The 24,807-nt window shown below is 35.2% G+C and overlaps 1 protein-coding gene across 2 annotated transcripts in view; it reads right to left on the reverse strand.

Moving 5' to 3' along the window:
- Positions 1 to 122: 122 nt before the first annotated feature.
- LOC128238227 (uncharacterized) overlaps positions 123 to 24,807 on the reverse strand; it is a 56,968-nt gene continuing 32,283 nt past the window's right edge. For both annotated transcript variants that reach the window (XM_052953907.1, XM_052953908.1), the window contains 7 exons: positions 10,726 to 10,878; positions 10,184 to 10,368; positions 9,324 to 9,372; positions 7,706 to 7,798; positions 6,107 to 6,220; positions 4,164 to 4,199; positions 123 to 3,343 (listed from right to left, as the gene is read on the reverse strand). In XM_052953907.1, coding sequence (XP_052809867.1) covers positions 3,156 to 3,343; positions 4,164 to 4,199; positions 6,107 to 6,220; positions 7,706 to 7,798; positions 9,324 to 9,372; positions 10,184 to 10,368; positions 10,726 to 10,878 — 818 coding nt within the window. In that variant the 3' untranslated portion in view covers positions 123 to 3,155. The remainder of the gene's footprint in view (positions 3,344 to 4,163; positions 4,200 to 6,106; positions 6,221 to 7,705; positions 7,799 to 9,323; positions 9,373 to 10,183; positions 10,369 to 10,725; positions 10,879 to 24,807) is intronic.

The following is a 24,807-nucleotide window of genomic DNA, read 5'->3' on the forward strand; positions in this document are numbered from 1 at the left end:
AGGCAAAACTTGGTTTCAATACATAGAAATATTCAACTGATATTGAATAGATGTATAAAAATGTATGCGTCCTTATTTGTATAATTTATACAGGGAATGAAAAACAACATGAAAACTCAAACTTATGAATATATCATAGCATTTTATTTCACTTCATAACATTGTGACAAGCACTTTCACCCAAACAACATATTTCCATATGATTTTTTTTTAAATGAAAAATATTTTTTATTCACATAAGTATATTCTAGATCATTTTTTTGCTTTACTATTTGAACCACAAAAAATATAATACATGTATGTATTATTTAACTCACATTCAACAATTAATTTCTAAAACCTAAACCATACTACAATAAATATTGATACAAACATATCATTTATATTCAAATTTTAATTTTTCATACTGGTGCATACTTACTTGTGTCCGAAATAACCTTACCCATTATTATCGATTTATGGTAAATGGTAAGCCAAATCTGTTTACACTAGTACATGTATATAGTATACTAGTAAGAGTTATAATACTAGTAAGAGTTATAATACCCACTAATCTTTGGTACATGTACATATAGTTGGAATTTGAACAAAAACCTATATGCATAAGATATATTTATCGATTGATCTCATTTTTTCTTTTGTTTGTGCTTTTTGAATGCAATAGGGATGCGAGCAAACTCCATGAAGCATGCTAGCCTTACAGCTAGCCCATTTGCCCTACTGCGGTCATACAGGATGTATGCGAGAAAAAAATCAATACTTATATTTACATTACAAATAATTATTCATCACGATTAAAAATAACAAAATTGTAACCGACAACAAACTTTTGTATGAAAAAATAGCTGATCTTTGTAACGTCATATATCATTGGTTAAATGACGCCGCACTAATCCAATCAGAGCCCAATATTTACATAAACAATGACATCATAACTCCTTACTTGTTATACAATATGAACGTTGAGTTTTATCTATACAAAGGACAAGGTAAATGTAAATATAACATTGTAAACATCTTCCGAAATAGGAGAAACCCAATAAATAAAGAAACTACATTCCATTTCAAAACTACGACAATATCTTGTAAATGGCAAAATACATGAAGAGAGAGAGAGAACAAAAACAGCATGGCCTTTTTGACATATTTACCACACTTATAAATGTGGAGTAAATGACAAGAGGTACCAAACAACGTGGAAGTTATTTACATTTTTGGTACCTTATGGCAATTTCCACAAATTACACTGAATCCCAAATAACCTGTACATGGTTTTTCTCACTTTTATATATTTTTTTATATATGTTTCAACTTTATTTCACATTTGGTATGATAGGTGTATGATATATTAACAATGAACACAATATACTAAGTCAAGAATATCTAAGACATTATGGTATGTGGTTTCACATCTCGTTTGAGATTATTTTTTTTGTGTACAGGCTTGGTAAATCAGCATGTGGTAAATACGCTTTTCCCCAGTACAACATCTCCTGCACGACTTCTTCGAGCAAGGAGAAGTTCATTCAAATGCAACAGAAGGTCTTTCAAACAAAACATGTAGAAAATGTTCTTATCAAAATATGATGTATTCACCTGGAAAATACCAAGAAAGACAACTCAGCCAGTCAAGTCAAAGCTGATTTGCGCTGATTTGCTTGTTTTCTCCCTTTATATACATCAAATTAAACAAACATGTATTAATGATTATGACACTCGACTTTGTTACAAATCTAAGGGCATTGAACTTTCTATGAATAAGTGGACAAAGATATTTAGTGCTCCAACATAAATGTTAAAGATCTTTTATTAACAATAGTTCAACACTATAATATAATGATATTCAGATAAAAATTGAGTAAATGTCACAAAATAAATTGGGTAAATTTTTCACTTGCAAAAATAATAAAAATCGTCTAACCCACCAAATAAAGACACCTACTATTAAATACCTATTGTAACTACTCGAAAATATTGATGGGAAAAAGCAAAACGAACACTGATAAGATAGCCCGTTAATCTAAAGTGAAGTCAGACTTTCATCCTGGTACATGAAAGATGAACTCTTTCTCCCAAATATGAAGTTCCACAATTAATATAATTAATATAACTTACTGGAAAGGATGACAACCGATAAATATCGAAAACAATGGTTCTTGTGAAGGATATTGGTTTTAATTTGAAAGAAAGGTGCAGAAAAAAACACGGTATTTCTTCCTTAAAAGATGATTGTTGATCCTGTAAATCTTCAAGGACCAGTCATTTAATATGTTTGCGCTTTCTTCTATTTAATACATGGTTACAATCTTGTTATCAGTAATTAATATCTTCCATGAAAGCATTAATTAGTAAGTAGTTCAAGTTTTTATCAATCAAAATTTATGTTTGTTATACATGTGTATGTATTGACTTTAAATAAGAGTGTCACTTTTAAGTTATATTTTATTGAATACAATTTCATATACAAAATTACATACTGTTCTTCAGTTACATTATTATACTCCAAAATCTCTGTCAATATTTTCTACATGATTGTTTGAAAGGGAACTGGAATTAAGTTAAGAAACTGAATTCATCTCCAGTCTTCTTAAAACAAACCAGCTCCTTTAACCCTCTCTAATTATTCCAGGCTTGGGACTGGCAGATAGAACAGGCATTTTTATTTGTCATTATATTATATATATTAATAGTTAACGTGATATTGGGGTTTTATATTTAATAATAACGTTGTTGTTTATTTTAAAGCTGCACTCTCACATGTCATTTTTTTATGGACAAGCCATTGAGCTAGTGAAATTGGTTTAAGTGTGTGGTGCATTAGGCCTAAAAAAAAATACATTTGGTTCGGGTTACCCGACCCTACCTAAAGAATAGGCACCGACTCTACCGTTTTTATAGTCAGTTTTTTAGGCCTTATCAATCGCAAAATTATTTCAAAACTGAATGAAGTAAATAAATTCCCTTTTCCCCTGGGAAACAAGTGTGAACATGATGGTTAACACAATCAAAGAATGGCATGTTTCCTATGATTCTGACAGGGTAAGCCGGTGACACTCAAACGAAATCAAGATTTACTTTAAGCCTTATGAGACAACTACCAATGCCTGTCCTATCTGGCTAGGTTAACCCCTCCTGTTGCACAAGAGGGGCTAACCTTAGGCCATGTACGTTTTCACTCTCTCCTCCACCCTTCTTCCGCACGCCGGACAATTGGTGACACTTTCTGCGCAGGGCTCGCACAAACGATGATGTGTGCATGGCAACAGTAGAATATTACAGTCGTTTTCTTTACACATGATACACTTCAAGATCCCTTTCAGACGTTTATTTTCTTCCATAGGGTCTGAAATATATAACAGACTTTTGTTGATATTACTTATTTCGTACATTTATTTCATTATTAAAGAGAACTCTGCTTGCATTATATATATATATATATATTAGGTATGCAGGGTCAAAATCAGCACAAGCCCGCACTGGTTAAATGTCTTCCGGGCATGCTCAAATTCTAAATTTCATATATTTCTTTTAGCAGGGCTTGCTCAAAATTTTGATGCCAAGCAATAGTATAACAATTCTGGCTTACTCATCCAAATGTCTATTTCCGATAACTTGGTATGTCATGATTTCTTCCCCATTGAAGATAACATGGTGACAAAATATCAGATAGCGATTTTTAATATTTATGTTCAAAAATTGATGATTTACGGACTTTTCTTAAAGCGTTAGTACAGCTTTTAGCCATATAACATTGATTTTCAAATAGACATATGAAAAACTGCAATCTGATCTTTTGTCAGCGGTCTTTTTTCACTGGTTTTCCAATATTTATGCAAAACCGGAACATTCCAAGACCTTTAAAAAACTTGTCAAAAGTTAACATGTGAGAGTGCAGCTTTAAAACAAACATTGTTATTAACCCTTTCTTCAACTGGAAAAGATTTTCATGAACAAATAATAACTTAAATGTACATATCAATATTGATCACAATTCTTTTATGTGTTCATGAAGTATGAATGCAGGAGGGCCCACTTGCAAATTTCTCAAGAAGCGCTCAAGGGCTTCATGTATTCGTTCACATGCCCTCCTGCATTCAAACAGCTTAAAAACAATTGATCTACTGTAATAATCGTGGGGTCACAGTATTTTAAGACCCACTCACCTGTTGGGAGGTTCTGGGCAGCACCAGCAGACGCCCCTGAAACATGACAACAAGACATTTGCATCAACACAATGCACAACAAGCTTCAGCATGGACAGGCCAAAATACAAGGAATTTTATGACCCTTTATTGTGCCCTTTGACAAACAGACATTAGTCTTGTATGTGACATGCTGATTTCTCATGGTTACCAGTTGTTATTTTAAAATCACTCAATACATAAATAAGAGCCCAGTACAAAAAAAAAATGAACAATGACCCTTAAGTGTGACCTTGACCTTCGACCTACTGACAGATGTCTTGCACATGACATACCGACATACCGGAGTGTCATGGTGAACATTTATGCCAACTTTAAAATTTTAAAATCCCACTATGCATGACCAAGTTACAGCCCAGGCAGGCCAAATTATAATGAATTTTGATCTTAAGTGTGACTTTTGACCAACAGTCTTGCATGCAACACACTGTCTTGTCATCATAGGATTAAAACGATCTCGTATGAAATTAAAACATGAGCATTTGCATGATCAAACTGATCAACATTCTGCTACTGTGAAATCATAAATATTCATGGGACATTAATTTTCGTGGATTTGGTGGGTTGGCTTATCCACGAATTCTAGATCCCAACAAAAATTTGACCTTTTATTCTGAAATCATAATGTAAAAGTGTATACATGTATTCAAATGAATATACATGGTCACGGTATACAACTTGTAAGTCAATAATTAGAACTTGCATGCAGTTTTTTGTATGACCTTGCATATCATAAAACAAGTTGATTATCAACCCCCTGTGCGGCACATGTAAAACAGGCTGATTATCAACCCCCTGTGCGGCACATGTAAAACAGGCTGATTATCAACCCCCTGTGCGGCACATGTAAAACAGGCTGATTATCAACCCCCTGTGCGGCACATGTAAAACAGGCTGATTATCAAGCCCCTGTGCGGCACATGTAAAACATGCTGATTATCAACCCCCTGTGCGGCACATGTAAAACATGCTGATTATCAACCCCCTGTGCGGCACATGTAAAATAGCCTGATTATCAACCCCCTGTGCGGCACATGTAAAACAGGTTGATTATCAACCCCCTGTGTGGCACATGTAAAACAGGCTGATTATCAACCCCCTGCGCGGCACATGTAAAACAGGCTGATTATTAACCTCGTATCTTTGAGCGTCGCCACTTGATTTTATATCTTTGATCAAATAGGTAATTGATTATTTTATTAAATGCTCTTCCTGTGTTTTCCCAATTCGCAAAAATTCTTCCTTGACATTCAATGGCTCCACTATGTTATATCTTAGATGCAGTGCATCTTTATTTATGACCCTTAAGATACCCATCAAGCGAAAATTGACATGGGTGCACAATTTTGCATGCAGCTGAAAAATTCCTAAAAAGTTTCATGTTCGTATGTGCAATTACTGTTGGAGCTACATTTAACAATATTTTACAGACCATTTTTTACTCAAGGGCCATAACTCTTGTTGCAGATGCACAATTCCTCATGCTGCCCAACATTGCTATGAAGTTTCATGTACGTAGGTATAATACATTTAGAGTAACATTCAACACATTGTCAAGATTTTTCAGACCATATTTTTCTTATTAACGGGGCCATAACTCTGGTAATACAAAGTGAAATGTCACAGAAATCGCAGGTGCACCATTTCCCATTTCAACATTGCTGTGAAGTTTCATCTCAGTAGATGTTTTTTGAACTGACTGGACAAAATTATGCAACTCCAATGTAGACCCAAGATGCCTGAGGATAAAAAAAGCTGAAGTAATTGAAATGCTGTGTTAAACTGAAGTGTGGAGAAATTAATGTTGTTTACATCAACCACTTTTGGCAGACCAGAATAAATTCAAAGATTGTTCAAATATTTTTTTTAAACATTATAGGATGTTAAGGTCAGGGGATACTAACCCTGCTCCTCTGGGTCAGTATCATCATCGGGTATTGGCTCTCCCCTCTCCTGTCGGCCAGCTAGAATCTGAACAAGCTCATCTGCTGTAAACCTCAGCGTTCTCTGGCTTGGATCTGAAAGAAAGATAAATATACACATAAAGAGTTCAAGGTCATCTTATAGTCAAAGAAAACTAACTGTTCCTATTTCTGGTCTGTATTTCTGGCAGCCAGCTAAAATCTTAAGCAGCTCATCTGACAGAAACCTCGGGATATCTGAGTGGGAAATGGAATTTTAATATATCTGCATTCTTTGCAAAATGAAATATGTATGGTTCTGCTTAACCAATCCAATCTTAAATCGGACAGTTGTTTTTGTATTATTTTGGTAGGAACATGATTTTTTCATGAATAGCAAGATGGACACGATTTGAGAAGGAAACCAGTGGCAAGTTATTAAAAATTCCATCAGGCGGTTCAAGAGATACGGAGTGGACATGATATGTAACGTTATGAAGCAAGCCAAGAGATGTAGTAGACACAAAATATAGTCATAGAAACATTGACCTCTAATTGTGACCTTGACCTGATTGTAACATGTGCTCTGCACATCTTCTCAATATCGTGAGCATTTGGGGCAAGTTCTTTTTTTCGAAATCATTCTAGTCGTAAAAGAGATAATGGAGCGGACACATAATACAGCTATATGACCTTTGACCTCTTATTAGGGCCTTAACCTTGAAACTAGCTGTTTGTAACATGCGCTCTAGACATCATTCCAATAAGGTAAACATTTGTAGGTAGTTATTTCAAAATTATTTAAGCGGTTCGAGAGATATGGAGCAGATACAAAATAGTCATTTTTAGCCCTTTGACCTTTGACCTGTGAGTGTGACCTTGACCATGAACTGGGGTGATTATAACATGAGCTCTGCACATCATTTCAATATTGTGAGCATTTGTGACAAGTTATTTAAAATCCTTGAATTCGCTGGTGAGATATGAAGAAGAAACAATTTGTGACAGAGTGATAGACGAACAAACAGTCAACTCCAGCAGAAAACAATTTAATGGCCAACCCTAGGTTGTTTCATTACGAAAACAATAAATTTGAAAAGTAACAATTTAACCTGGGAGATTTTCAAATGCTGAATACACAGATTAACATTTAGACGAGCGTTCCCTTGCTTTCAAACTTGTCAATGTCAATAAAACAGCGATTGTCTGGGATGCCCTAAAATGACTATGTTGCAAATATATATAATATTACACAACAACCCTTGACTGTAAGCATGTATCATTGATTAGACAGACAATACATTATTCAATTCCTGTCCTCAGCAGTCATTTTATTTAATACAGACTAACAAGAAACATAAGGTCTGAACAGCTCTTGTAGAGCGACGAACATATAGCATACAATTTTAAAATCAGCTATATTTTATGTGCTACATGCACAAGTGATTAAAAACCATTTACCTTTCCTGGGTGATAACCAGTACTAAACAAGGTTATGAGAAGGATTCTAGCCCAGGTCTCTCTATATCCTGGGCCCCACACGCTAACCAATCAGCCATAGCCATCTTTCGTCTTTAAAATCAAGAAAACCACTATCCGTACTGCGTCCGTTGAACTCGTGGATTGCCAGCCGGACTGCGGCCCTCGAGTAGCCCATTTCAAGCACAGCCTTGGCAGCATCAGACTCCATCAGGTCTGAAATACACATATGATTTTGCTTACATATTAAATTTGACGCCATCGGATTTGAATATTCACTAGAATTCCTCAAATTTGTTGAAACAACTGTCAGGAGTGCCCATCATTGTCAAGCCCAATTTGTTAAACCCAAACTATACCGATATAATTGTTATGGGGGTCACTTTGAAGTTGACCTATGACCTACTGATTTCAAAATTCTTAGTAGGATTTAGCGTTGTGAATAGATTGAGCGCAGTAAAGGTCACTATGACCTTGAAACCAAAATGTGATAAGAACAATGATGATTCTGTACCAAGTAGGTCATGTGTCTGCCATCCTTTGCTGATGAAACAATAACCATTAAACTAATGACAAGATCTGCTTAAGATGCAATGCTCTGGGACCAATTTCTAGAAATCTTAAGTCACATTTAACAGGCTCAAGCTCAGAACACTATTTATGTTTCGGAATTAATTGTGTAATATTCTCTTTTTAAAGAGTTTTAAGGCTATTAAAGGAAATAATATTTAAGGTACATTATAAGTATCTATCATGTGTTTCCGGTACAGATAGAAAATTCCGACCCGAGGGCACGTGCGTAAGCCGGTAATGAGGCTTGCCGAGTTACCAGCCACGCAGTGTGCCCGAGGGTCGGATTTTTAGATCCGGACCGGAAAAACATTTCTTGCATATCTTAATTTAGCAATTTGTGGAGAAAATGACTTTGAAAACGAACTTTTGTACTATTACACCAAAAAGCATGTGCGACGTTGTTTACCGATGTCATAGAGCGCAGTAATTTTGAATAACTAAAATTAGGGTTTTTAATGATTATTTATGTTCATTTTTAATTTAAAGTCTTGCAAACATATGCATTTGATTGCGCTTTATAAACATGGCATAATATTTTTTTCATAAACCATACAATAAATGAAATAAGAAGTGGTGCGTTGTTGCGAGTGACTCATCTTACATGGGGTATGTAAGATGGGTTTTTCCAGCACTGGTCAGATGACCGGAAACACACGTCTGGTATGCAAGAATAGATAAACTACTTGCTGTGTTATAGAAACATATTTAACAATGTAATTATTGCTAAATGAAATGAGATACTTAAGTGAGTTACACTTGAAAGAAATTGTGGCCCTAAACTAACAAATGCATCCTAAGGTTCTTTTTATGCATACTTGTTAACTACAATGGGCAGACAGACTTAAAGCTGCATTCTCACAGACGGACCCTTCGGCAACATTTTGTTTTTGTCTTGGAAGGAGAAATTTTGATTTTTTACGGCCAAAAGCGTTTCTTACGCTTTAAGAAACGTGAAAATTTTGGCAGTTTCCAAACAGTTGAGATATATTCAAATATGTCAAAACCATCAATCTATTAGAGTGCAGATTTGATCCAATTTTAAAGTCATGTCGCAACCATTAGTTCAACACACACAGGGCTAAGATGGCATCACGTTTTAACAAATTATATCATCTTTCATAATACATTCATTTTCTGTTCCTACTTACAACTTTCTGAATTGTCTTACCTGTGTTCTGGAAGTCCAGGTTAGTCAGGCCACGAACAACAACAGACTCCTGCAATAAAGTTAGTTTATGGACAAACATTAAGTATCCCTTAAGAAAGTACAAACTGTTGAATTAACATTCAAACAATACACTAGGTAGTTACATAGGGGAACAATTGCAAGCTAAGATTACTTTCATTAAAAAAAAAACAAGTATTCAACCCCTAATGTGGTAAAGTTTGATGACTTGTGATACCAATTCCACTAAAGATACCTTGCATCAACATTAAACATTTTAGCTATTGGTAGTATCCTGCTGGTTTTGTTAGTGTAGAAAACTGAAAATGTTGGGCAAGTGTATGGTTTTGTGTTGTGGGGGAAACTGGAGTACCCGTAGAGAAAACCTACTTTATCTGCTTGGCGACCACCAACAAAACTCACATGCACCCAGGCCTGGAATCAAACCTGGGTCACCTTGGTGAGAAGGGATTGCGTTAAACCACAATGCTAACTGGACAACCTATATATAAATTCACTCCTGTACCCCGTTGAGCTGTGCATGATGGGCATCGACACAAAACTCTGTTGATGTGATCCTTGCATTGACAAACGGTATCGTGTGCACACGCCAACTCTTGTTAGTTTTTGGTTTTCATGTTGATACAGCAACATAACTCCAATGACAGTTTAGCTAAAGTGTTGGAACTTTTTCCGAATGAACATGTTGCCATATTGAACATGTGTACCAAGTGGTAATATCTTTTATAAGATTTAGTAATAGCTTATGCATAATGAAACTGCCGAAGCCAAGGCAATGAATAGAAATTGATGTTTTTCCTTAGAAAAAGAGATGAGCTGAAAATTGGAAACCATTTTTGTACCTCTTCCTCCAGCTGTGCTCGCTGGGCTGCGACCTGCACCATGTCGATGTATTCCTGCCCCTTCATCTCGCGCACATAGCTGCAGTGGGGAAACCAGCGGGTGTGTTCCAGCCATGGATCATCGTCTCTATCCCAACGTTGCAAGCCCCCGTCACATGTGAAACACCGACACAGGTCATTGATACCTGAAAATATAAGTTCCATTTATCTCGCCCACTTACTGCAAAAGGGGAGCCAGTGCTTCTTCCAGATGCAGGTTATGAAGGCCGCTTTTCTCCCCAGAGTTTGTTGGTTCAATCCCCACCAAGCGAACTTTCTAACGGCCTCTCAAAATGGACACTAGTACTGGTTTTCACCCAGGACACAGACTCAATGAGATTTAATAAGCTTTTAGCTTTTATCACAATCAAAAATAAAAGAAATTAGTATAAATGCTTCTCTGACAGCACACATGGTGGGCAGCAGCCTTTCTTAACTAAATTGTTAGCATTGATGCACTCTGCCACAACAGGATTCTTTTAAAAACGTGTAAGAAACCTTACCTGTGAAGAACAGGCCAGCTTCTGCAAGAGATTGTGGTAACTGTCCGGTGGATTGAGGCCATTCATTAAAGGTTCCCAAGCGCTGGGCCATCATGGTCATTCCCGGGTGCCGCACTCGTCTTGTGGGCTGCTGGGCTGGGCGAGGTACGCTTTCTGAAATGAAATTCTTTATTTATTTAATAACTGTCCAAAGCCTAGTAATGTTCTGAAGATCGCTTATAATCGAAAATTGATTGGCAACAATTGATGGTAGTTTCCGCCAATCTTCTACTTTAAGTTTATTTATACATTCGGAAGTGTTCAGTTGTTATATTCATTAGGGTTGCAAACGAATATTTGAATATTTGATCAAACATTTGGTATTCGAATGTCGGTATTCGAATATTCCATTTTGTTGTTGTTGAATAAATAGAATAATAAACCTTTTGCCTACAACTCTATTGTTGTCCATCAATTTCGTTTGTCTTATTATAATAATAGTTTACTACTACTTCTAAAACATGTATTTTGGTAATTGAATATTTGATCCAAAGAATTACCGAATATTGGAATATCAATTTTGCCATTTGTTTGCATTCCTAATATTTGCATCCCTAATATTTATAAATATACCATATGGCCGAAAGCATAAACAACACTTCATATCTTCAAACATAAACATACTATAAGCATAGTTAAGGATAACAAGTTGTTATTATCGATAGTCAAACTGCAACAGATTCTCAACTCTACCAAAGCAGCTTTTCATTTTACCAAAATTTGTATCAAGGTTAATATGGAGTTATGCAACCTTATTGGGTGATGGCTGAGGACAACTGTGTGCAGCATGGAGTCCATTAAATGAACAATATTAAGATCTGAATTAAAACCACAATATTTACACCTCAACTTCCATTCCTTAAATGAACTACCTTTCGGCAATTGCGTTCATCAATCGATGAACGCAACATCTTTGGATATGTTCGGATCGTAATTCATTGCATAACAATATACATGAAAGCTACTGATCTTGTTATTGGTTGTATTGTGTCTGCAGGTCCCGTAAAATATAGATCAACATTTTTAAATGTGTTAGTTTTTTAAATTTTAAACATAATGGTACCAGAAGAGTTTCAATTTTACGTTTTAAAGTGATTTCAAGTGGTTGATCTTTTCGCGCGTTATTGTAACGTCATTTGAAAAAAATGTTTCCGGTTATAGTCGGGTCGTTCTATTTACAGAATGGGTAAGAAAGGATTACTTAAAGGTTTTCTTAAATGAAATGAAGAATTTTTTTAACAATTTTTGAATGAAATAATGAACTATTGGTGTAAATATAAGGAATGAATTGCGGGGTTGATGTCATTATCGGGGATATGAACGCAATTGGGTTGGTCAAAGTACGCGTGGAATCCTTCGGACTCCACACACATTGACCAACCCAATTGCATTCATACCCTGATAATGACAAAAAACCCGCAATTCATTCCTTAAAGGATTTTTTATGCCTTAAAACTTTAACCAAACTTTCGAGTCGAGCAAGGACCGTAGTTTGTAATTAGGATAATATGGAGTCGTGTAACCTAATTGTGTGATGATTGTAAACAATTGTGTGAAGCATGCATGAAGTCAATTGAGTGCAGGGTATAGACTAGTACTTGTCTCTTCAAAACGAGCAGTAGAGTTAAACAAAATCAACTGAACAATGTTAATGATCAAGTAATGTCAATAAAAAAACGACAATACTTTTATTTCAAGATATATCCACAAAATACCTCACATGTTCCCTGATAAAAAACTGTGACTGTTTCAATTTGCAGATTTAATGATATATATCAAAGAAATTATTGATATAAATGTAGTTTTTAAACAGTTATTGATCTGAATCATATTGAGGGTATTTGTTTCTTTTCAAATAATGTTTTCAATAAAAGTCAACACTCGTCAATGTATAATAATTGAATTGTTCGATTTTGATTACAAACAAAGGACTGTCGTAAGACTTACTGCTTTATCCCATTATGAACCAACTGTGGCATAAGACATGGATATAAGAAACAATTGTGATCCAGGATTGCCTCAAGGTCGAGGGTATTTCATGAAATACATTTAAAGTAAGTGCATGATATTGTAGAATATATAATATTATATGTTTCTAGAACTTAAGAGTTATTCAGTGGCATAGACTAAGTTACAAATAGGCCTTGTCAGCCTGGGCCTACACCTTTTTTGAAAAATGACAAAATTTAAATAACCCAGAAATGCAATAAAAACTATTATACTACCCAAACACTCTAAACAACACAAAAGTTTGTATTTTTTTAACCAAAGCAAGGTCGGTGTTTATTTAAACAACATGCTTGATTTTATTGTAATCATTGCAAGTATAATTGAGTGTGTGTAATGAGCATATAAAAGTCCCCAAACTCACATAGAATATCTGGCCTACAAGTTGGCCCTAGGTAATGCCCCTGGTATTATGTCAAATGTAATCTCCTCCCTATACTTTACGCATAAAAATGAACCGATCTCATTGTACTCTGACGTATTTTAAACTTGCATGAAAATGAGGTTGCATTTGAAGTAATATGTTATATGGGTAGCATTATGCAACAAATTTCAACTATTAAAGATGAACTTAAAGTGATACTGCTTTTTAAAATCAATACATACACATGAATAACAAACATAAATTTTGTGTGATTAACCTTGACCTACATAGTAAATAATGTGTTTATGAAAAAATTTATTCACTGATAACATTAAGATTGTAATTGTGTACATGTATTTAATAGCTGAAAAAACTAAAAGAATTACAGTGATCCACTTACATCTCATGAGGTAGAAATACCGTGTTTTCTTCACCTTATACTTCCAAATTAAACACGGTATACTTCATAAGAACCATTGTTTTCAATATTTATCCATTGTTTTCAATATTTATTTATCCTTTTGGTAAATTAAAACAATTGTATTAATTGTGGTACATTTTAATTGGGAGCAAGTGTGCAGCTTTAACTATTTTATCATTCACAAAAAAAAATCGTATTTAAATCATACATATATATATAAGTAAACTCTTTTACAAAAGTATTACTCACTGACAGACAGGAAAAAAATAGATTGGTGAAAAATGGGCCTTAACCTGTGGGTGGGTGTCGTAAAATTCTGCTTTAATATAAAAAAACAAGCGTTTTAAGAATTTTATCGTATTGTGAAACTCATGGAAAAATAGCAACCTTGAAATTGACATTCAACTTGGAGCCAAGTCATTGTCATGCCAAGTCATTGTCATGAAAGTGTTTGGTTTCATTTCGAACTAACAATATGAAGATGAATATGTTTTCTCCAAATAAGGTATAAATTTTACACTATCCTGGCTTAAAATTAGAAGTTTCTGAAGTTTAAACTCTATCTTAATGCGACTTGAGCATGAGTATTAACTTGACAACCAAAACTTACATTACATAATCAGACATGTGGAAAAAAGGAAAACAATCCAAACAGGTCTTACTAATTTTAAACTGATCTTTATAGTTAAATAAATAAAAATGATAAAGAAAACACACACAATAAGATAAAGCATAGTAAGAATATGGGCAATAATAATAATAAAAAAGACATTACGCAACATTGTCAAAGACACAGGAACATCAGCAAACACCCCTATACACCCTCCCAGTTTTTGCCAATCTATAACTTCTTATTCTTCAAGAAAAAAAATGGTTCAAAAACAAACAGAACAATTTTTTATCATTTCAATTTCTGATAATCATTTTACTAGTGCCTGGCTTGCTCAAATTCTGGATTAAATATAGTAGAGTTTGATGCATGGAGGCATCTACAATGTAAAAATTTAGGCTTGTTCATCTCTTTTATGCACCATTTAATAGTAACCACGCCCCCCCCCCCCCCCCAGTCCAGGGATTAAGCCGGTGAATTAATTAAGCCGGTGAATGCGGTGCTTTTGTCTTTGCGCAAAATATAGCAGGGAATGGGTCTTACTTCGGGTCCCTGGGGTGCGGGGGCATTTGGCGGGGTTTTTACTAGCAGTTCGTCCCCTTAGGGCGAGGATTTTGCCCGGGCTTGACTGGACCAAAAGTCAAAGTTCCCGCTATTCCCCGGACCTGGGGGTCCTAACATTATCATAACTTTATAACTATGAATAATCTGAACAATTAATCTGATTAAATGTTAAATATGTTTTAACAAGGTACTTGAAACAGACTAGTCTTCTCAGCATGGGCTTTAGTAATATAGGACCCATGACAGCCATGACGAGAACAAAAAAAAGATATGAAACAGACCAGAGTGTCTGGCAGGAATGTCAATCATAGGCAAAACACAATTAAAATCATGTCTGAATTAAGGTTGTAATTCTCATCTTTCATAAGCCATGATCAATATGTTAACTGCTACTACACTACGTAGGTATCATATTTAATTAGCCATCATATACAGTCCAAACTGGCTATGTCGATGTAGGATATCTCAACTTTCCAGTTGTGTCAACTTTTTTCCCCGGTCCCTAATTTATTTCTTCTAATTGTATATAAAATAAATCTCGATTTTTTTTGCTATGTCGACCTCCTATTTCAGTCCCTGTGGTCGATTTTCATACATTTCTTTGTTCCTTATGTCGAACTGTAGATCAAATTGTAGGTGCGAAAAATAATCATGACGGTTTGCGGCATGTCGCTTAATTACCATGCGTGTCAAAATAACAAATTGCATAATTGAAAGATAATTGGTAAGTGTAAATAATTAAAAAATATAATCAAAATGACAAATGTTAGTACCACTGCTGTGGTCGACAAATTCAGAGAAGGACCCAGTATAAATCCGGGGCGGTATCTGGATTGGCCATCATAAGTAGTAAGGGTTCTAAACGAAAATTGTCATCAAAACCTTACAACGTGAGGCAGTTAGGATGTGGGATTACCTTAAATGTCATGCTGTATTATATACTGATTATTATACTTAGAAAGAACGTGGAACAATAAAGAACTGGCATTCGAACGGTTGTTGTTTAATAACTTAAAGACTTCCAACAAGTTATTTGAACAGTAGCATTACGCGACATGAGGTACTAAGCCATCATGGAAGTCAAGAAGGGTATCAAGACAAAGAAGCAGATAGCAGCAGAAAAACAGCGTCTGTATATATACTAACTGCTCCATAAAGGTCTCAGCATTCATAAGCCATTATCTATATGTTATTACTGCTCCATAAAGGTCTCAGCATTCATAAGCCATTATCTATATGTTATTACTGCTCCATAAAAGTCTCAGCATTCATAAGCCATTATCTATATGTTAACTCCTCCTAGGTCTCATCATTCGTGAGCCATTATCTATATATATAAACTAACTGCTCCTTAAAGGTCTCAGCATTCATAAGCCAGGATCTACATGTGAACTGCTCCTAGGTCTTATCATTTATTTATAAGCCATGATCTATATGTAAACTGCTCCTTGGTCTTTTATTTATAAGCCATGATCTATATGTAAACTGCTCCTAAAGTCTCATCTTTCATGAGTCATGATCCGTATGTAAACTGCTCCTAAAGTCTCATCTTTCATGAGTCATGATCTGTATATAAACTGCTCCTAAAGTCTCATCTTTCACGAGTCATGATCGGTATGAAAACTGCTCCTGAAGTCTCATCTTTCATGAGTCATGATCTATATGTAAACTGCTCCTAAAGTCTCATCTTTCATGAGTCATGATCTATATGTAAACTGCTCCTAAAGTCTCATCTTTCATGAGCCATGATCTGTATGAAAACTGCTCCTAGCACTGACTTATGGAATTAAATGTACAAAAAAGCTTGTCATTTCATTTAACCATAATTGTTATCAAGTTAAATGTTATCATATGAAAAGTATTCCATAGCTTACTGATTATTTATATGTACAATAGATGACTAAAAACAAAATTAACATTGTTCTATAATAAAATTAACATATTTTGCAATATTTTAAGGCCAAACAGCGTATATATCATAAATGACGTCACCATATGAAATGACTTTTAAGTCAAATGACATAATGCCATGATATATTAACTATATACATATGTTACTATATATAGTATCCAACTTCAACAACTAAATTTTATTTAAGAGTGCATTTACTCATCTTAGTGCAAGCTAGAATGAAATAAGAATGCAGATCTGGATTGGCATAGTGTGATAATTATGAGTCACTCAGGCCAATTATCACTCAATAGCCCGGCCTATAATTATGAGTCACTCAGGCCAATTATCACTCAATAGCCTGGTCTATAATTATGAGTCACTCAGGCCAATTATCACTCAATAGCCTGGTCTATAATTATGAGTCACTCAGGCCAATTATCACTCAATAGCCCGGCCTATAATTATGAGTCACTCAGGCCAATTATCACTCAATAGCCCGGCCTATAATTATGAGTCACTCAGGCCAATTATCACTCAATAGCCCGGCCTATAATTATGAGTCACTCAGGCCAATTATCACTCAATAGCCCGGCCTATAATTATGAGTCACTCAGGCCAATTATCACTCAATAGCCCGGCCTATAATTATGAGTCACTCAGGCCAATTATCACTCAATAGCCCGGCCTATAATTATGAGTCACTCAGGCCAATTATCACTCAATAGCCCGGCCTATAATTATGAGTCACTCAGGCCAATTATCACTCAATAGCCCGGCCTATAATTATGAGTCACTCAGGCCAATTATCACTCAATAGCCTGGCCTATAATTATGAGTCACTCAGGCCAATTATCACTCAATAGCCCGGCCTATAATATCAGTGTAATAATAAAGATTTTGAAATGGCCATTTATAAATACTGACCTGGCCCCAATTTCTCGAAACATCTTAAGCTTAACAGGCTGAAGTAGCTTATTTCAATTAGCCAAAATACATACTTAAATAGAGTTTTTATTAATGAAAAATATGGTTAACTGTGATTATTATTTAGATAACTCCTGTCTTAAGCATAAAGACACTTAAAGATGTAACTAGAATGGGCTTTTGAGAAAAGCGCATGTCTCCCCCGAAGGCTTAGTAAGACTTAGAGGTGTAAAGTACTGATACATCTGGCTGGAAAGCAGGGTGTGAGAATTCAATAGGGATTTCCACACAATAAGCCCTAGTTAATGATCTGAAAACTATTTTTCATCTTTCAAGCACTTGACCTTGACATGTAACCCAAAATCAATAGTGATCAATTACTCAATTTTATCTGGCTGAAAATTTAAAGGTCCGATTATTAAGAGGAGTGTGAACAAATTAGATTGTTGCAATGGACTAAATCAGCAGGTGGGCAGAGGTGAAAATAAAGTCAGCAACAGTAAGAACAAATTAGTAAATATATTTCATAAGTTATTAAAATTTTTGTTGTGTAGATAGAATAGATGCTTACAACATTTTCAGCGGAGTATTCATCATCACCTATGTGAAATATTTTTTTACATTAGAGGTCACAGCGACGTTGACCTTTGACCTTGTGACCCCCCAAAATATAGGAGTTTTCTAAACCTCATGATCAACCTCCCTACCAAGTTTGGTGAACCTAGGTCAAACCATTGTCAAGATATTGAGCGGAAATGTTTTTTACATTGGGGGTCGCCGCGACCTTGACCTTTGACCTAGTGACCCCAAAAACAATAGGGATCTTCTACACCTCATGACCAACCTCCCTACCAAGTTTGGTGAACCTAGGTCAAACCGTTCTCAAGATTTTGAGCAGAAATGTTTTTATATTGGGGGTCGCCGCGACCTTGACCTTTGACCTAGTGACCCCAAAAACAATAGGGATCCTCTACACCTCACGACCAACCTCCCTACCAAGTTTGGTGATCCTAGGTCATGCGGTTTTCCAGTTATCGATCGGAAACGAAGTGTGACGTACGGACAGACTGACGGACTGACGGACTACCGGACAGGGCAAAAACAATATGTCTCCCCCAGAGAGGGGGAGACATAAATATCATGCAAATTATTGAAAAACAAAAATAGTGAGCTTAGCTTAATCCTGTTATAAGGGACTTAAGAAGTTTCGAGAAATTGGGGCCTGATGCCCAAAACATTAGCATCTCCTATTCAAGGCTATTGGTAGTGAAGTAATCCCACAGTTTCAGACATGGAAAGGATGTTAATTGTTTTTTTTCCCTTCTTTAACAAATAGCACCATTTAATGTACAGTAGTTTTCATACAGAAAATATTACCAAATTAAGTCCTAGCCCTGATGGACATACCACCTCACTTCAAAAATTGGCCCTTAATGCATACAGAACTTTAAACAATCAAAATCTGTAAACTACACAACATTGTTTGTACTTCACCAAAGAAAATTCAGGAGCATTAATTATATTAAAATAAACTTGATAATAAGAGTAATATATGTTTCAAAATAAGAGGTCTCTATATTGATTTAAGAATTCATCCTGAACAGTATCTTTCTAATGCACCAGTCAATTGTAACCACGCCCCCCCCCCCCCCCCTCGGTCTGGGGAATAGCAGAGGGACTTTAAATTGACTTTCGCCTTAGCCAAGCTTGGGTAAAATCCCCGCTAATACTCTCGCACCCAAGGAACCCTAGGTAAGGCCCATTCCTATTTCCCACTATATTTGATGCGAAGACAAAACCACCGCATTCACCCGGCACTATGGGGCCACCTGGAAGGTAAGAACACACCCCATTTTACCGGCTATCCCGTTGGTTACAATTGACTGGTGCATAATTCCAGCTATAGTGATGCCCTTTGACACATGATGAGTCACCAGAGTAGATCTAAATCAGTTTGACTATTTGCACTGACTGCCAAATGTTATCTATATTCCTATTTGTTATACTGTCATATTAGAAAGAAACACTATGTTATGATTATATCATTTTCAATGTTTTATAAGATTTCAATTCTTATTCAGTGTTAAACAAATTAACAACTACGAACGTAATTGGATACCTTCATTATGTTTTTCATTTCCAATAGGGACGTGACCGTGAAGCTGTATGTGTGCAATGCTCCTCACGAGTCAAATTCAGAAAAACAAATCCATTTGACTTTGATGGCTATGATATTATTTTGCAGTTAGTGTTCATCAGGAGCTATGCATATTTGATTTTGGCTGTCATCCAATTCATCCTTGTTAATAATGACGTGCGCCAGCAACTTTTTATTGACAAATACACTTGCATCAACTTTCAATTGACAAATATAACAACCTATAAATAACTGTCTCCTATTTTCAACTGGAAGTTGTGCAATCATTTCAAGAATTGCAAATAACAAGCTGCAAACATTTCACAATTTACATGCCTTGAGTTCTAAATGGTTTGATTTAAATAAAAATCATAAGCATTAGCGATTTTTGTATTTAAACATTTCTATATAGTTGCAGTTAAATTGCGAGAAATAAGGGGTAGGACTATTTAAAGGAAAGTGCACTTTAACTTTGACAGGACGTTGTTATGGTAACGGGTACTTGTTCTGTTTCCTGTGTTTTCCAAAAATCAATACTATGTACTAGTTGACTAAATTGAAAGCAGGAACCAGCACTTTGATATAAGCAGTTTTGGCCGGTACAAAAGTGAAAGTAGGAATTATTTTGGTCACTAGCAAGTCGGGCTAGTACTCTGAGAATTTTCACTAGCCTTAGAGAAAATACACATTTTTTTTTTGCTGTCGGACTAGTGCTAATTTTGACCACTGATGTAATGTGTTTAATAAAGTGCCAATAAGCTGCATTTTTGCTTAATTACGCAATTAAAATCATACGCAATTATATTAATATCAACAAGTTACAAAATGAAAAAAAGAAAGCAGAACATGCAAATAGTTTCAAAAATGAACGTGTACTGAATCAATATAAATACATGTATATAACTGTGTTTAGATTGTGGCCGATAGTATCGGTTAAAAATAGAATCAGGGTCATGGGATTCGGACGGGTTTATTCCCCGGAAACTAACCCAGAAAACTCATTAAAACCCAGAAAAAAACATGGATCGATTGAAGATGCAATTTAATGCTCACTTGGCATAAGATATCAAACCAAAATGTTTCAAAATGTGTTAAATGAAACTATATTTCATTTTATCCAATAACCATTTTTTTGGTAATTGCAGTTCATACATATATATTTTCTTTGTTTAAAATAGCCAGTTTCTCGTCTCTTACTTGACAATTCAAGATTGTTAGTATGTATTTACACAAATTAAATGGTTATGTGACTGTGTCAGTACACAACCCACAGAAAACCTTTAACAATTACTAAATGCGTATTATAAACTTTGAAAATTAAAATCAAATCGCGTACTAAGGCATTGACAGGCTTTCAACCAGCTACAATTTGTGAGTATTGTCATTAATAATAATACCGAATAGAATGGAAAGTCTGTTAAAATTTCACAGTTTATACAACTATATCCCCAGCAGAGCTATTGAAAGTGTCTTCTTATGGTTGTAAGCGGTCCACGAGAATTTTGAGTAATCCCACTAGCCGATACATTGTATTTAAAAAGGCCATGATAATAATCTAATGTTTATCTTTAGGAAAAATATTTTTTTTTTATCTATTTATAAATCATATTTGTTTATTAATGCATTTATTGGCTCACTAATATATATGCAATACACTAATCAGCGTATAAGTCAGATACAGTTACTTGTTTTTATACCCCCGACAAACAAAGTTTGAAGGGGGTATATAGGTGTCACCCTGTGGTCGGTCGGTCAGTCGGTTTGTCTGTTGCAATTAACCTTGTCCGGATTATAACTTAAAAACTACTGGATGGAATTGGATTAAACTTCATACAATGATAGAGCATAATAAGAGAAAGTGCAGTGTACAATAACCATAACTCTATTCTTGCTTATTACTGAGTTATTGCCCTTTGTTAATTTTGTTTGTCCAGAGTATAACTTGAAAAGTACTAGATGGAATTCATTGGAACTTCATACAATGATAAAGCACAATGAGAGGAAGTGCAGTGTTCAAGAACCATAACTCTACTTTAGCTAATTACTGAGTTATTGCCCTTTATTTGTTGTTTTTTTGCAGTCAAATATTTGAGGAAGTGCAGTGCACAAGAACCATAACTCTATTTCAGCCAGTTACAGAGTTACTGCCCTTTGTTACTTTTTTCTTGTCCGCAGCATAACTTGAAAACTATTGGATGGAATTTAATAAAACTTCATACAGTGATAGATCATAATGAGAGGGAGTTCATTGTACATGAACCACAATTCTATTTCAGCTAAATACAGAGTTACTGCTCTTTGTTACTTTTTCTTGTCCGGAGCATGACTTGAAAACTATTGGATGGAATTTAATAAAACTTCATACAGTGATAGATCATAATGAGAGGGAGTGTAGTGTACGGGAACCGCAATTCTATTTCAGCCAATTACATAGTTATTGCTCTTTGTTACTTTTTTCTTGTCCTGAGCATAACTTGAAAACTACCGGATAGAATGTAATAAAACTTTATACAATGGTACAGCACAATGAGAAGGAATTCAGTGTACATGAATCATTACACTATTTTAGCAAATTACAGAGTTATTGCCTTTTACTGTGTTTTTTTTTTTTTGTCAAACTTTTGTCCGTACAGTAACTTGAAAACTACTAGATGGAATTTCATAAAACTTCATACAATGATAAATCATAATGAACGGCGGCGTTTGGGGGTATTAATCACCTTCAGTGATAGCTCTAGTTTCTTCAAAAGTGTCCTCTTACAGACGCAAGAAAACGTTTTGCTAGGACAGAGACCAATTTTATCCTCAGCTCATCTCCTCGGACGAAATTGGTCTTTGTCCTAAGCGAAACGTCTTCTTATGGCTGTAAAAGGACAAATTTGAAGAAAAACTTGTACTGTATCTATTACTTGCCTCAGTGATTAAGCCTTATTAAAGTCTTCAGCATGTTGCATATGCATATTTATAAACCACTGATAAACATCTGCTCATTTTGTCCACAGTGACATTATAAGGTTGAGGGCAAGATGTGTGATTATTTGAAGAACCGGAAGAATTTTGCAAGAGGATCCTGTCATTGTAGAAAGAAACCTTAAACATGAACTTAATGAAGATGTCAAGTGCATCTGGTTTAGCATCATATCCTGGTAATAAATTAAATAACACTCAGTAAAGTTTGAAGTGTAGAGTAGATTTATGAGGGAAAAAATGCCACAATGCTTTTTACCCACAGTGCATTGTTTATGAAAACAAAGTTCCAGATACAGTTTCACATAATTATAGCTCCATATACCTTAGTAATTATTTTATTTTGGTATTCCACATTTTAAATGAGTATTTCAAAAGACTGATTTACATGGTTTGAATTTAATTGAGTAATATTCAGCATAAAAATGTAAAAGAATTTGTGAAGGAAATCATGACTAAGCATATACTTTCTTTTAGATGTTAATTAAACTTCCTTCTTGTCTTCCATTTTTCTTAATTCCTTAACACCAAAAAGGATTTTGTCTGGTTAGGGTTACATCTTGTTTGAATGCTTGTCTGTATTGATCCTTTAACAGTTTATTTATTATATTTAAAAAATCTTTTATGTTGTATAATAACTTCACAACTAGTTTTGAAGTATCAAACAAAAAATTACCATGTGGAAATAAAGCCAAGTTCAAATACATGATAATGAGATCCTCAAGTCCTCAAGGACCAGTGGTTGTCTTCATAAGCTGAGTATGGACAGTCAAATGAGATAAGCTGATTAATTCCTTTGACTATTCACTATATATTTTACATGTTAATCACATAAACACAAACAAGAGAAGTTTGTCAAACCTTATGCCCCCTGTGCACCATGTTGTCAGGATCATTTGGACAATTTAATGAAATATGCAAATGAAATGACAGATGATTTGTCATGGACATTGGATACCTTTGAAGCAGTTTTAACATTATGACCATTCAAAGTGTGAGAACAGAATGAACAGTTTTTAATCATGTTCAGATGATGACTGAAATTTTAGGTAAAAAAGGTATCCTCTTAGCAGCAGGGAATAAGTAAATATGATATAAATTTTAATGATTAATATGAGTACCTTGACCTTTGACTCTATGATCTCAAAATCTAAAGGAGTCGTCAACAGGTCACCTAAAACCTTAATGTCAAGTTTAAGGGCCATGGGTGCAGGCATTGATGAGTTATCACCAAGACAAGCTTTTTGTGTTCAAGATTACAGTGACCTTGACCTTAAACCCGATGACACTTAAAATAAAAAGGGGTCATCTACTGGTCAGGCCCAACCCCATAGTCGAATTTGAGGGCAATGGGTGCAGGCATTGTCGAGTTATCACTCCAACAACATTTTCGCATTCAAAGTCACTGTGACTTTGACACTTGACCCAATAACTCCTTAAATTAATAGTGGTCATCTACTGGTCATGCCCAGCCTCCATGTCAAGTTTGATGATCATGGCTCCAGGTATTGTGGAGATATCACTCGGAAAAGCTTTAACCCTTTCGCATTAATGGTTACTGTGCCCTTGACCTTTGGCCCAATGATCTACTGGTCAGGCCCAGCCTCCAAGTCAAATTTGAGGGCCATGGGTGCAGGCATTGTCGAGCTATCACTTTATCATTCAAGAATACTGTGACCTTTGACCTTTGACCCCTAAAATCAAAAGGGGTCATCTACTGGTCAGGCCCAACCTCAAAGTCAAGTTTGATGACCATAGATCTAGGCATTGTTGAGTAATCACTCAGACAAGCTTTGACAACATTTTACTATTAAAGGTCACTGTGACCTTGACCTTTGACCCAATGAGCCCCAAAATCAATAGGGGTCATCCGATGGTTAGGCCCAACCTTCATGTCAAGTTTGATGACCATACATCCAGGAATTGTTGGAACTAATTAGACCGGCTAAAAAATCCCCCTGAATACACCCAAAATTCCCCTGAATTTTCAGCCTTTTTAAACAAATACCCCTAAATGGTCACCAGAAATATGGCCTGTATGTGTGCCCGAAGATACAATCTTATTAAAGATATTCATAAATATTTCCTATGCAGTATTTTTAGTTGTAATATGTTTATTGTTACAAAAATAGTTTGTGTATGAAACTTTTTAAGT

This window comes from Mya arenaria, chromosome 6 (genome assembly GCF_026914265.1).
Source record: "Mya arenaria isolate MELC-2E11 chromosome 6, ASM2691426v1".
In the NCBI taxonomy this organism is placed as follows: Eukaryota; Metazoa; Mollusca; class Bivalvia; order Myida; family Myidae; genus Mya; species Mya arenaria.